Here is a 15,683-nt window from a genome sequence, read left to right on the forward strand (position 1 = left end):
ATGGTAAAGAATCTGCCTGCAATGTAGGAGATCCAGGTTCAATCCCTGGGTAGGGAAGATAAAAAATAAAAGTCCATTAAATATACTAGTGCTTAAAAAAAAAAAGTTGGGGGGGGGTAGAGTTCTCCTGAAAATGCTTAAGAACTAATTACAGGGACCAGAGTACAATACTGTTTATACTCTGCTTATAAATCAAGGGCTTTTTCAACCAAGTAAAAAGACTGATCATCAACTAGCTTGCTTTTGCTGTCATTTCCAAAATGTTAAGGACTTAAGTAGGATACATATATGTATTTTTATGTATCAGAAAATACTGACTTCAAACCTTCTTTTAAAATTAAAAATCCCCTAGAAAATGAGGAAAATACAATTTGCTTCCATCTGGTGGCACCAGTTCATACTGCAGCCAGAGCAGTTTATGAAATTATATTGATGACTTTTCCTAGAGGATGAGGCGCAAAGGCAAAACAAAACAAGAAAAGAAAATCATGGTCTGTGTCTCCCTCTGGTGGCAGCAGCTGATACTGCAGCTAGTGCAGCTTATGACGGTTTTTTCCCACTAAAAGACTCTCCAGAAAATGGGGGCGGGGGAGGGGAGATACTTCTATATCACGGTCTGTGTCTCTCTCTGGTGGCAAAAGCTCATACTGCAGCCAATGCAGTTTATGATGGTTTTTCTACTAAACACTCTCAGGAGGGTGAAGAGGGGGAAGGGGGTGGAAATCACGGTCTGTGTCTTCATCTGGTGGCAGCAGCTCATACTACAGCCAAAGCCCAAATTTAATAAATCAGAAGGTTATGCTAACAGGACAGAACAGAACAAGGCGCATGCCTGCTTAGTTGCTCAGCCATGTCTGACTCTCTGCGACCCAATGGACTGTTGCCCACCAGGCTCCTCTGTCCATGGGATTTCCCAGGCAAGAATACTGGAGTGGGTTGCCATTTCCTCCTCCAGAGGATATTCCCAACCCAGGGATGGAACCCATGTCTCCTGCATTACAGGTGGACTCTTTACCACTGAGCCATGAGGGACACTCGCAACAGGACAGGACAGAACTCATTAATTCCCTAAAAGGGACAGGTCAGCTATTTACAAACTTACTGCTTGAGAACACAGACAGACATAAATATAAAAAATTTTTTCAGTACAACAGTTTCATTTATCCACTTCTATATTACATCTTCAACTACCTACTTCCACATTGAGAATGCTGAGGATAAAATTAAAATATTGTATAAATGCTCAATGGCTTTATGCCACATTGCAAATACAACTAAGAAAAGCAATACTAATGCCATCACCACCAATATGATTACTGAAAATATGTAAGATTTTTGCACATACTTATCCCAGTCTCTCCCACTCACCGTTGTTTCCAGTAGTTGTACTGTCCCAGCATTGGAAGAGCATATTGTCGTACTATACCCAGTCCCTTTAAACCTTTATTTAGTCTTCATTTTACAATTAACTAAATAGTTAGTGCTATCATTAGTCTTTATGTCAATGTCTAAGTATTTTGGTGTGTGAAGCACAAAATGTAAAATTTTTATTGAGAATTTTTTGGGGGAAAAAAACAGTTTAAAGTCTATACCTGTGTAAAATATTTCCCATCCTGTTTCAGTACTTTCATCGAGAGGTCAAGAATCAGTCTGAGAAACTCCCATGTGGAATCTGGATGTTAAAAAAAATTAAGTTTTATAAATATCGGTTTGCATGCATGAGAAACAACATCTAAAGTCAAACATTCACATTAATAGTCAATGATTCAAAAAAAAACAAAAAGAAAAAAAAGAGAAATAGCCATGAGACCCAATATTCAAGGGCCTGTGAACAAGAACATACTGTCATATATTTTGTATCTTGGACACATGTGCACATACACCTATATACAAGCAAAATCAAAAGCAAATGCAGATGTACATAACATTGCTCTCACCATACCCATAAAGATTTGACAAAAAAGCAGTGGCTGAAATGTGAAAGAGAACACCTTTAAGCAAGGGGAAAAGCAGGAGAGAAACTGCAAGAGTGAGGGTGGGAACCTGAGTCTGGAAATTCAGCAGGAAGACAAGGTAACGGAAAAAACATGAACACTGAAATCCTAAGCGAGCAGTGATTTTGACTGCGTGGCATGAAAAGGGGCCTTGTCTCTGGTATTGCTCAGAAAGGTCACCAAATTGTCCCAGTACATGTTAAAAAAATCCCAGTATGTAAATTATAAACAAGCTGATATCTCAATGGTATGATTATGAGTCATTTTATTTCTATATTTGTTTCAAACGACTGTGGTAATTTTGCTCGTTTAGTGGCAAAACAGGATCTGACAAAGCCAAATCTAGCCATCTTCCCACCACTGGCCTCAGTTTACTACCTTTAATAAATGAAGGAACTTCACTAGGCAATGTCTCAAGGTCTTTTCATTCTCACATGGTATTAAGAAAAACATTTCCGTATTTCTGTGAACATTATCTTGGTTGGGGCAGCCTGGCTGGGAGAGGGGTTTGGGGAATAATGGATATGTGTATATGTCTGCCTGGGTCCCGTCACTGTTGACCTGAAACTATCACAATATTGTTAATTGGCTATATTCCAATACAAAATAAAAAGTTTAAAATAAAAGGAAAAACAGAATCTACCTTCTTCTGGAGATGTGGAGATTGGAACAGCTGTCAAATCATTAATCACGTAATCAAACTCTCTCCCTTCTTTGGCGTACCTCTTCAGTACTGGAATACAGTCTTCTATTAGAACCTTCCAGAGAGAACAAGCATAGATGCAGGTGGGCCAACATACATGAAAGTGGTTAAACACTTGTAAAAGGAAGGGGGAAATGCACACAGGGGATGCAGCATCTGCCGGAGGAACAAAAGCCACTTCCACCCATACCTGCCAGGATTGCTAAAAGTTCAGGGCTTACCAGATGCCTTACATGCCTTTCAATTAAGTGGAACAACTCCTCTTAGGAATTACTATCATCGCCATTTTACAAATAGAGAAAACAAACAAGCGAGGTCACCAAGTCTGCTCTTGCATGCGTGCTGTTGTGTCTGCCTCTTTGCGACCCCGTGGACTGGGGTCTGCCAGCCTCCACTGTCCATGGGGATTCTCCAGCAAGAAGACTGGAGCAGGTTGCCATGTCCTCCTCCAGGGGATCTTCCCGACCCAGGGAATGAACTCACATCTCCTGCGTCTCCTGCATCACAGGCAGATTCTTCACCACTGATCCACCAGGAACGTCCTCTCCTTGGTTGGCCCTTGCAAGAAACCTTGCTTTGCTCCAAACTCTGAGTTTGTTTGGCCTCACTGTGCACCAGGCACACGGACTGGGTTTCACCACATCTGCTGAGCCACCCAAGGGCTGGTACCCGTGGCAGGTCGGCCCTGGCCAAGAGCAGCCCTTTTCCTTGAGTCTCCAACCGTCCCCAGAGTTCGTTCCACTCAAGAGAACTAGGAGGGACAGGTGATACCTGCCCTTTTGGAACGAGGTTGTTTGGAAACAAATGTGGCCTACAGCCCACCCACCTCAGGTATGGGTTTGGGGTCTCTCCCCCACATACATAACCTAGGAATTCTACCTGCTCCTTCTGAGTTCACCCCCTTTCGGAAAGCGAGCCACTCAGGGCACACTGTGAGTCACCCTAATACTCTCTTGGGACCCAGGCCAATCTGTTCGGGGGCCTCCATGTGGGAATGGGAGTGCAATTTTGAACTATACTTCACCTGATCTCGTCTCTGCGACCATATTTGTATTTTTGTCTTTGTGTATTAGTACTTGCGTTGGCCTGTTGAGATATTGCTGGTAATGGAGCTCATGCTGACACCAGGGTATTCTTCCCAACTTCACTGGCTTCACTTACAGCAAGGGGTTTTCCCTTTCAGAGTACAGCTTGGTCACTTGCCTTCATCTCTAATGGGGAACTGACTGGGTATCTCCTCTCTAGGGCAAGGGAGCTGTGACCCTGAGAGACCATTCTGCATTGCATTGGTGTGCCCTTTGCTTGGTATTTGACAGCAGCAGCCGTGAACAGGTACGGGTGATGACAATTCTGTTCCATCTTGTAGTCCACTAGGGTACATTTTACAAAACAGGGAGATCAGCTTTGCTCCCATGAATGAAAGAAAAAATTTAACTGTACTGCTTGGCCTCAGTACCCCTTGGACACCCTCCAAATTAGAACATCCTTCAACTAGAACTGTTTTGTAAAAGGGAAGGGAAATGGGATAGAGTTCCTTATGCATAGGCTTATACTATGATATCTAAGGGAGCCTTTTGGAATTGGTTTGGCTTTTATTTGGCGTGTGTGCCCAAGTGTCTGGGTACATGAGTCCTAATACTGTTCTCTCTTCTGGTTTTGACCCTCATTAAGGGGGTCTTGGGAACTTGAATGCTGATTCAAGTTCTTTTGTAAGAGAAGCGTGTGAATATGAGTGAGTGACAGGTATGTAGAAACTGCAGGAAATCTCACCCTGAAAACAGCCGAGATGGGGCTCTTTTGACATTCTGAAACTGGTTTTTGTGTGTGCAATCAGTATTAAGCTAGCTTTCTAGGAGAAACAAGCAGATCTTTGTGCCTTCAAGATGAAAATGATCTACCTGGACTCGCAGAAACTTTAATCATCTGTGATTCTGGGGTGGGGTGGGGGGTGCTTTTTAAACTCAAACAGGTAAAGTTTTAGATCTGTGTCTGTACAGACATATGCATGTTTATGCATACATTATAAATATGATGTGCCTCCATCTCCAAATTGCAATGCTAAGCTTGGTTTGTGGATGAGCTCTGTTTAACTTAAAAGAACTTAAGTGCTTATGTAAATTCTCAGAAATGTAAAAAACTAGTCAGAATGAATTTCAGGTTCATATGATCTAGGAAATATTCACCATTAAACTGATATTTGGTATTAAATCTAGCTTTTAAATGTGCTGGTTTAATACAGACATGTTTCTAGAGTCATTAGTATTAAGTATATTACTTTTATTGCATCTAAGAAAGTCAATAAAGCTCATATTGCTATAAAATTTGTCAACAAGAAAAACTATGATGAAACATTTGAGTAAATTAAATGTAAGAGCTTCCCTGGTGGCTCAGACGGTAAAGAATCCACCTGCAATGCAGGAGACCCAGGTTCAATCGCTGGGTCAGGAAGACTCCCTGAAGGAGGGCTTGGCAACCCACTTCAGTATTCTTGCCTGGAGAATTCCATGGACAGAGGAGCCTGGTGGGCTACAGTCCATGGGGTCACAAAGAGTCAGACATGACTAAGCAACTAACACTGTCACTTTCAAGAGGATTTCTAGGTAAAACATTTTTTCAAATGTTTAAAAAAAGAGAAATATTTCAACACACAAGTAAAGCTTTTACTGTCTGCAGTAAAAGCATGTATGAAGAATGGATATCCATTTTGTTAAATGGAAAAAAAGGTAATTCTGTCCTAGAGTTGGTTGTTTCTGAATGGTAAAGAAACTCAGGGACAAAATAATATAGGTATAGAAAATTTTAGAAAGTTTGTGAAAAAGGAACACTTAGAAAAGTTCATGTATGTGCCTGGTCAATATTGGCTATGATTAGACTGAATTTAAGTAAATAAATTTTATTATCAAGAACAGGCTGATAATACAAGACTAGAATTTGGATTTTTGGTTTCCTCTCTCTGCTTTCCCAGCAGAAAATAAAGTTTCCTTAGAGTGCTAAGCTGCTTTTGCCTTTTTGAGAGATCTGATTTTAACTTCATGTATTTATTTACCTTTGAGATCTTTTATTGTCACTTTGGTTGGGTGAATGGTTATTGTTTCACAGTGACTTATCATCTTCTTTGACTTTTTAGTATTTCTGACAAGTGCCCCAAATATCAAATTTGATCTGAAGTTCTTTTTGTCCTCCAGCTAACTTTGGGGTGCTTCAGAGGAACCCTTGAGGCATCTCCGAGATTAAATTAACAGGACAATTCAGTATGTTAAATTACGTGGGAAACATTGCCAAATGAGAGATAAGCCTCCTCAGGTTATATTGTGTGGGCAAATGTTTTTACATTCTTAAAATTATATGGAATACAACATTGTGAATCAACTATACTCCACTAATAATTTAAGGAAAATTATATAGGGACTTCGCGAGCAGTCCAGTGGTTCAGTCTCCATGCTCCCACTCTATGGGGCATGCATTTGATCCCTGGTCAGGGAACTAAGATCTCCACATGCCACAGGGTGTGGCCAAATAATTAATAAAATAACATGGAATTTCTAAAATTATGGTGTGTCCTAACAAAATGGTACCCATAATTCTAGTTATTACAACCAAGTCTGTCAGTGACATTGAGATCAGTTGTTTCACTGTACCTTTTAAGTCTTGCCACTCAATTACTGTCTTACTGCTTTTGCAAAAGTGCTTCATCTTCAAGAAGATTCATAGGAAAGGCTTTTTGACATGCCCTAGTTTCTAATAGATTTCAAATCATACCCATGAACTGGATAAGCAAGTAAAGAATCCTAAAAGGAAAACCTGGTGGCTTCATAAAAAATGTTAACAAAAAAAAAGAGTACTACGGACTTCCCTTAGTGGTACTGTGGATAAGAATCCGCCTGACAATGCAGGGGACATGGGTTCGATCCCTAGTTCGGGCAGATTCCACATGCTTCAGGTCAACTAAGCCCCGGTGCAGCACAACTACTGGCCCACACGCTGCAACTACAGACTTTTTTGTCATTTCTTGAATTGATTATTCATTTGCCTGCATGCCCTAGGGCCAGTGCTCTATAACAAGAGAAGCACCAAGTGAGAAGCCTGTGTGCCCCAGCTAGAGAGTGGCCCCTGCTCGCTGCAACTAGAGGAAGTTAGCGCACAGCAACCCAGAGCCAGCACAACCAAGAATAAATGAGTTTTTAATGTTATTTTAGTTTATATATATAATGCATTGTGTTGATAAGAGATTTAAGATTCATGTCTTTACATTTAACTAAATCTTTTGGGGACAAGATTTAGGGGACAAAAATTCCTTAACTAAATCTCTTGGGGACAAGATTTAGGGGACAAAAATTCCTTAAAACTGCTAGATTCACTGCTTGCAAATCTTATATATATACAAAAAAAATCTTTCATTTTTCTTTCTGTACTACCTTAAGATTAAAATTATTCCATCATAAAAGGAATGGGGTGTGCACTGGAACATTTTCTAAAAACGGTTAACAGTAATTGTGTTTTCTAATGACAAACAGTTGCAAGGACCTGGTTTGTTTTCTTTTTTTAATGCTTTTTCCAAAATGATTTTCTTTCAGTTTTACTGAGATATAATTGACATACAACATTATAGTCATTTAAGGTACAACCAAGAACCTGTCTTTTTTTTTTTTTTGGTTGTATTTTAAGGGCTAAGGGGCTTGCCTACTGCTGTCCCACAGATCAGGAACCCTCTCCCCTTTAGAGCTTCGGGAAAATTCTTAGCATCAGAAGAGTTTGTCAGACTCCCCTTGGTGGCTATTCTGTTCCCAAAATGGGGAGGGGGATGCACTGGGGCACTAAACTTCCTCAAGAGCCAACCTATTTAAAATATTTTTCCTTCTCTAAAAGGTCCCCCTGTCTATGTCACCATCTGCCTTTGGGGCTCTGTCCTCAGAACTTGGACTTGCAAGTCGAGAAGTTTTTTCCTGGGGCCATTAGTAAATCTTCCCACTTATACCCATACCCTGCCTCCAATCACAACAGTCTATGACTCTATAGTACTGCAGGTTTAGATGTGCTGTTCTTGTATTTTTTTCTTAATCCACATAAGTAAGTTAACCTAAGGAGTCAGGGAGACATGAATTTGAAACATTCCTCTAAAGTTACCCTAGAATCCTGAATAAACTGCCCTTTGGACTCTTTAACTTACTGTCTTCATCTCCAAAACAGAAAGCAGCAGCCACATAAGGCTTTGAGGATTAAATTTTAAAACCCTTAAGCAAAGGGTCTGGCTCACAAGGCAAATATTTGTAAACAAATGATAAAACTTGCAGATATTTTAGTCACTGTGAAAAGTCTGTCATGCTCTGAAGAACCTAAATCCTCCCTCTTCCTTTTCATGGGTACAGCATTCTATTTTAACTTTTGTGTGTACTACAGCGTGCTCACCCCCAAAAGGATCATTTCCATCCATTACCAGACAGTTGGCCCCCTTTACACATTTCAGCCTCCCCCACTCCTTGCCCTTCTGGGAAGTACTACTCTGTTCCCTGGATCTATGTATTATTTGGTTTGGTTTCTTCCTTTATTAAAAAAATTTTTATACTCCACATGAGTGAAATCATACAGTAATTTTCTTTCTCCGGACTTTATGCTAAGTGAAAATAATACCATCAAGGTCCATCCAAGTTGTCACAAATATCAAGATTTCATTCTTTTATTCTTATGGTTGAATAAGATTCCACTGTGTAATATACACCACATCTTCTTTATCCATTTATCTGTTAATGGACAGTTAGGTTGCTTCCATATCTTGGCTATTATAAATAATGCTGCAATAAATATGGAGGTGCACATATCTTTTCGAATTAGTGTTTCCCTTTCCTTCAAATAAACACCCAGGATTAGAACTGCTGCATCATCCCTCCCTTTTTAAACTTTACAATAGTGTTAAGTGAAATATGTATCTTTCCCTTTTGCCCATAAAACTATCACAAGTACATTTTAACACAAATATAATTTCTCTCTTGGCTTAAAAATATTAATATGAGTGTACCATGAAATCAAATTGGACACACACACCTCAAAGAACATGGGTAGGAGTAAGTAATTTATGTAACAAATTAAAGCACTCATCTAAACTGTTTGTAAAACTAGAGATACATATTTAAGATTCTAGTCAAATAAAAATATGCATTAGCTTAGCTATCTTGCTCTATCAAATAATGTGGGTATGGGCACTAATATTTGGATACCCAAAATACAATACAAAATGTATCCTACAAACTGTAATGATTGGTCAACTTACAAGCACAGTAGAATTTAGGAACTTGGCTTCCCTGGTGGCTCAGCTGGTAAAGAATCCGCCTACAATGAGGGAGACGGGTTCGATCCCTGGGTTCGAAAGATCCCCTGGAGAAAGGAAAGGCTACCCACTCCAGTATTCTGGCTTGGAGAATTCCATGGACTGTATAGTCCATGGGGTCACAAAGAGTCAGACACAACTGAGTGACTTTCACTTTCACTTTACTTAACAAGAAGCAAATATTCCTATGCCAAACATTTTAATCATCTACACTCTCTAATTAAATTAGTAAATCCCTTCTCGAGAACTCAGAAATGGACTCAGGCTAAAATAGACAAAAGGTAGTGATTGCCAGGTCATAAAAAGGTACATGAGGACTTCCCTGGTGGTGCAATGGGTAAGAATCTGCCTGTCAATGCAGGGGATACATGCTCGATCCCTGGTCCGGGAAGATTCCACATGCCATGGAGCAAATAAGCCTGTGCACAAGCCACAACTACTGAGCCCGTGCGCCTAGAACCTCTGCTCCACAAGAGAAGCCACCGCAATGGAAAACCCATGCTCCCCAACTACAGAGTAGCCCCTGCTCTCTGCAGTGAGAGAAAGCCCACTCAAAGCAACAAAGACCCAGCATAGCCAAAAATAAATAATTTGTAAAAGGTACATGACATCTTTTATACAAGAATGTATTCATGTTATTAAATTCAAAGCATCTGGAATTGGCAATTTCTTTTCTTTATTAGATGTACACACTTTCCCTGGATATAAATATATATAGAAGTCACATAAGAGAATAAAGGGCAGCAGAACAGACTATCTCAAAACAGCAAATGTAGAGAGGCTTTCTCTGACCTCCCCTTTACCTACCTAAAGACAGAGCCCCCAAAAGGAACTAAAGTATCAAAGATCCCTCCCCGAGGGATTCAACCAGGGAAGATGGCCTCTTATCAGGGCAGAAGAGGCTGAGACCACACCTAAACTTTTTCACAAAGTATCACACCTCTTTTTCTACTCTTCTAAGGGCCCTGGTTCATTTTTCCTAAGTCATTTACTCTCACCTAAGACACCTTTGAACTATGGTGTTGGAGAAGACTCTTGAGAGTCCCTTGGACTGCAAGGAGATCCAACCAGTCCATCCTACAGGAGATCAGTCATTGGAAGGACTGATGTTAAAGCTGAAACTCCAATACTTTGGCCACCTCATGCGAAGAGTTGACTCATTGGAAAAGACCCTGATGCTGGGAGGGATTGGGGGCAGGAGGAGAAGGGGACGACAGAGGATGAGATGGCTGGATGGCATCACCGACTCGATGGGCACGTGTTTGAGTAAACTCCGGGAGTTGGTGATGGACAGGGAGATCTGGTGTGCTGCGATTCATGGGGTCCAAAGAGTCGGATACGACTGAGCAACTGAACTGAACTGAACTGAAGACACCTACGTCCCCCTTTCCCTGTTAGGATCATACTTAAGCCTAAATTCTAAAGCCACCTCTGAGTGGCTCATCTTCCTGTGTATGTTCCATGTATACATGAGTGTAAAACGTTAATGAATCTTGTTTTTCCTCTTGTTAGTCTTATCACAAGGGGTCTCGGGCAAGCATTGGAAGGGTAGAAGGAAACTTTTTCCTCCCCTACAAGATCATCCATCATCTTGATTATCTTCTTCTTTTTAAAAAAATATATTATCTATTAATTTATTTGGCTGCAATGGGTCTTAGTTGGGGCATGTGGGATCTAGTTCCCTGACCAGGGATCACACCCGGGCCCCCTGCATTGGGAGTTTGAAATCCTTAGCCACTGGACCACCAAGGAAGTCCCGATTACTTGTCTTCTTAACCAATTACACTTAAAGCTGTTTTAAGAAGGCACAGTTGTGATCAATAACATCATATTATCACCTGACTTAATAAAAAACACTTATCTGGTAAAAATAATTACCTGATAGCAGTCTCCTTTAAGATTGTCTAAGACATCACCACACGTTTTTCGCATGTATTTCTTACATCCGTCAATCACCATTTGGTCAATGTTCAAAATAGGTTAAGGAGAAATTTCCCCTGGATTTGAACATGTCAAAGGATTCTGAAATACTTTTTTAAAAGGTAAAGATGAACATAACATTTTTCACACTAATTTGGTACTATAAAGTTTAAAAAAATGATGGATGAGACGATGACTTCATTTGCGCACCAAGGACACTCAAAAGGCACTGAATTTCCTTCTAATGGAGAAGCCGTCTCAGCAACTGCTGGGCAGCTGACACGGTGCAAAGGTTGCCTGCTCTTTAATTCTCAACTCTGCTTCTTTGCTGGTGGCCTGCTGGTAGCCATATAAAAAGGCTACTGGTACTAAGTTGAAATCTTTGTTCAAAGTAATCTTATAACATTAACTGTAGTACTAAGATAAAAAAGGAGGAAGAGAACAATGTCCACCAAACTTAATCTCTTATACAACAAAGGATATCTCTACCATAGTCACCATCTTTGGTTTCAGTTTGACTATTTCACATAATATGCCCCCATCTCCACCTCCCAGAATCAGTACATCTTTGCCACTGTAATCTTCTTTGCCACTGCCCATGATGGCCCGGGTATACGCCAAATCACTTTCCGCCAAATCTAGGGAGGAGAAACATCCAAAACAGTGACTTAACCAAAGTCTCAGAGCACCTGACTTATCATTCCAGAAATTGCTAGAATCTAGAAAATTCAGACGTTTTCCTTTTCAGTCTTTAAAAACTCAGCATATGGAAGGTTTTAGTGTTTTTTTTTTTCCTTTTGGATTGTGGACTTTTCTTCATCCCTACTCGACTAACCCCCCAACATGTTACCTACATAGATTATACACACATATAGTTTAGTTTAGAAGAAAATTCAGTCTTTAGCCTGTTCAGATATGATAATTAAAAAGCAATTACATATTTCTAGATGAAATAACAGCAGAGTTGCTTCAAAAGAATATGAGAGGGAGAAAAGTGACTGGAGTTTAAGGGAAACAAGACTGGCCAGGAGTTTATCATTGTTGACACTCAATGGTGACTATACGTGGGTTCATCTAACTGTTGTATCTACTTTGGTTTGAAATTTTCCACAACAAAAAGACTTCCAAATAAACAAGCAATTAATATAAAATAACCAACAAGGACCTACTGTATAGCACAGGGAACTAGACTCAATATCTTAACAATAACCTATAACAGAATGTTAATAAATATGTATTTTATATCTATGTATAACATAAAAAAAGAGTATCAAGACAAAGTTTTCATGGCTCTGCTATAAAATATGAAAACCCAGACAAGCCACAGGTAAATCTAATGTAAATATTCATCTCAAAAACCAAACACACACAAAAATAACCAGCAGTGCCCAATGACACACCTGGACAAACCCACAATGGTGGGTCACAAAAACACAATCTAAAATTGTCACTTTGTTATGCAATTGGGGTAGAGATGGAATACTTACTAACATCCCCACTGAGGATGAGAATATTCCCAAATTGCTTTGAGTGTAAAATTTTAATGTTCTGGTAAGGTGAGTCTTCATCATACACCACTTTATCTATGTCGTACTCAACCAGGCGGCCATCCGCAGTGGGCCAGTATCTGTCGATGGCCCCTCCTCGGACTATGGGTGGTAATCTGGAAAAAAGGGGAAAGAAGGAAAATAGGAGTGAGCCTTACGACACAGTCGGCTTAGGTGAGGCTGCCTTAAAAGAAGACCTAGGGGGCGCCCTTGCCTAGGTGGTTTGTAAGTGCTGGTGGTGGACGAATCGCTTTGTGATAGAGGCATAAACTTGGTGGGCTGGGATGAACCGCGCTCCTGGTGGAGGCAGGGGAACCGAGCTCCTGGTGGAGGCAGGGGAACCGAGCAGGTGCCATGGCCAGTACAGTGGTAGCAGTTGGACTGACCATTGCTGCTGCAGGATTTGCAGGTCGTTATGCTTTGCAAGCCATGAAGCATATGGAGCCTCAAGTAAAACAAGTTTTTCAAAGTCTACCAAAATCTGCCTTCAGTGGTGGCTATTACAGAGGTGGGTTTGAACCCAAAATGACGAAACGGGAAGCAGCATTAATACTAGGTGTAAGCCCTACTGCCAATAAAGCCAAAATAAGAGATGCTCATTGACGAATTATGCTTTTAAATCACCCAGACAAGGGAGGATCTCCTTATATAGCAGCCAAAATCAATGAAGCTAAAGATTTACTAGAAGGTCAAGCTAAAAAATGAAGTAAATGTATGATGACTTTAAGTTCTTATTCACTTATGCATACCAGCTTTTTATAATAAAATGCCTCAAACCTACAAAAAAAAAAAAAAAGAAGACCTAGGAACAAGAATGTTCCACATGGAGCCACATGGCCTCAGGCAGACTCCTAAATAGTACACAACCAACCAAAAACTTGAACTTTGAGGGCTATGTAAGAATGGCCACCACCAAATTTCAACAGTGCTGTACATTAAGAATTAACTTGGGGCTTCCCTGGTTAGAATCCGCCTGCCAACGGAGAAGGCACAGGTTCGATCCCTGGTCCAGGAAGATGCCACAAGCTACAGAGCAACTAAGCCCATGCACGACAACTACTGAGCCTGTGTTCTGTGTATGTGCTCAGTTGCCAACCCACATCCAACTCTTTGTGACTCCATGGGCTGCAGCCCACCAGGCTCCCCTGTCCATGGGATTTTCCAGGCAAGAATACTGGAGCCTGAGCTTTAGAGCCCAGGAACCATAACTATTGAGCCCACATACTTGTAGCAACTACTGCAGTCCATGCTCCACAAGAAGAGAATGAGAAGCCCTCACACCACAACTAGAGAGTACCCCCCACTTGCCACAACTAGAGAAAAGTCCAGGCAGCAACAAAGACCAGGCATGCCAAAAATAAACAAAAAATAATTTTAAAAGCACTTCTGCAAAAAAAAATTAATTTATTTGGCTGTGTCAGGTCTTAGTTGCGGCATGCAAACTCTTAATTGCAGCATGTGGGATCCAGTTCCCTGACCAGGGGTCAAACCTGGGCCCACTGCATAGGGAGCTTGGAATCTCAGCCACTGGACCACCAGTAAAGTCCCAAGAATTTACTTTTTAAAAAGACCTTTCTGTAATACTTTAAATTTTCCCTAAAAAATGAAAAAAAAGTTGAAGGAGAAAATGGCCACTAGAGAAATCACACTTCATGCCCAAATACTCTAGCAGGAAGGACTCCCCAAGAATGTCTGCGTCACCACTTTGTCACTAGCACATGCATCCAAGTGCACACACATGTAATACCATCACCTAGCTGAGAATCCATGTTTAAGTGTTCCCAACTGCCCCAACTATCTCCTTCATAACTATTCTACTTTTGAATAAGAATCACATACTGTATTTTGCTTTTTTACCCTCATTTCATCTAAAATAGATAGTTGTCACTGTCATCCCTTCCCCGTGTTTCATGACTTTCACATCTCAGCAAAGTCCAGACCAGGTGTTCTGCAGAAAATCCCTCGGGGTGGGGGGGGTTGCCTGAAGATCTCTCCAGTAGGGTCACATTGGCACATTATGCACCCATCACATCAGGGACACTGAGATGTATGCCTGTCCTAATTGGTGATGCTAAGTGTGACCATGTGGTTAAAGCCAACGCCCCCAAGATCCCTCCATTTGCAAAGGTACCTTCTGTCCCTTGGTAATTATGAAGCAGGGTGTGTGCGGAGCTGGAGGGGGAAGTCCATGAAATCCAGGTCAATAAAACCGGGTCAAGTTCCTGATCTCTTGACACACCTTCACCAGTGGCATCTAGAAGATTCTTGCCTGAACCAATTATTATGAGAATGTCTGCCAACTAATGATTGTCTCAGTCAGTCCTTTTTGTAATTCCTGAGTGTCTTACACAGAGTATACTAGAAACTGCCAGCAGAGGACACTACATGACAGGGAAAACCAGACTTAGAAAGGAGGCTTGGCCAACGAACAGGAACACAAACAAGGTGAGCTCACTGCACACACAACACAACCACGCGCAAGTTCTGAGTCCGCAAATACAGTGGGGTTTGCAGTAAGCAATCCCCAGGTACCTAAAATGCTGGGCTACCTCCGACTTGCTCTCCAAAGTCTTTGCTCTCCCTGCTCACTTGTTTCCAAGAATACAGTCTGAACCTGTTACAGGTTAACAAGGCTTTCAATGAAGAAATAACTGCATGTGTGCTAAGTCTCATCAGTCATGTCCTACTCTGTGCAACCTCATGGACTGTAGCCCACCAGGCTCCTCTGTCCACGGAATTTTCCAGGAGAGAATCCTGGAGTGGGTTGCCATTCCCTTCTCCAGGGGATCTTCCTGACCCAGGGATCGAACCCGTCATCTCACATCTCCTGCACTGGCAGGCAGGTTCTTTACCACTAGCGCCATCTGGGAAGCCCCATGAGGAAATACTAATATCTGTCAAGGGCACTGAATTTACAAAGCAAGTTTCCATAAACTATCATTTAATCCCAACTCCTCCTGATTTAACCACTTCTTCACATTCTAGAACAAATGCAGCTGTTGGAATTAGGCAGCTAAGGAATTTTTCTTGTAAAACGTCGTTGCCCCAGCAGGACAACCCCTGAGAGCAGGGGGTTGGGAGAAACAGGACTTGGGAGAAGCCTCTTCCACCCCTGGCTGATGAGTGGTGGGAGCATGAGCCCGTGACACAGGATGAAAGCACCAAACATCAACTCAAGGGCTTTCGGGGGAGGAAAC

At 41.3% G+C, this 15,683-nt stretch overlaps 1 protein-coding gene and 1 pseudogene across 1 annotated transcript in view; one reads left to right on the plus strand and one right to left on the minus strand.

Moving 5' to 3' along the window:
• SMS (spermine synthase) overlaps nt 1-15,683 on the minus strand; it is a 50,137-nt gene that overhangs the window by 6,795 nt on the left and 27,659 nt on the right. The window contains exons 5-9 of the mRNA XM_043896307.1: nt 12,427-12,602; nt 11,423-11,577; nt 10,898-10,987; nt 2,638-2,752; nt 1,593-1,672 (exon numbers count right to left, since the gene is read on the minus strand). Coding sequence (XP_043752242.1) covers nt 1,593-1,672; nt 2,638-2,752; nt 10,898-10,987; nt 11,423-11,577; nt 12,427-12,602 — 616 coding nt within the window. The remainder of the gene's footprint in view (nt 1-1,592; nt 1,673-2,637; nt 2,753-10,897; nt 10,988-11,422; nt 11,578-12,426; nt 12,603-15,683) is intronic.
• LOC122689678 lies at nt 12,819-13,285 on the plus strand (annotated as a pseudogene).

This window comes from Cervus elaphus, chromosome X, assembly GCF_910594005.1.
Source record: "Cervus elaphus chromosome X, mCerEla1.1, whole genome shotgun sequence".
NCBI lineage: Eukaryota > Metazoa > Chordata > Mammalia > Artiodactyla > Cervidae > Cervus > Cervus elaphus.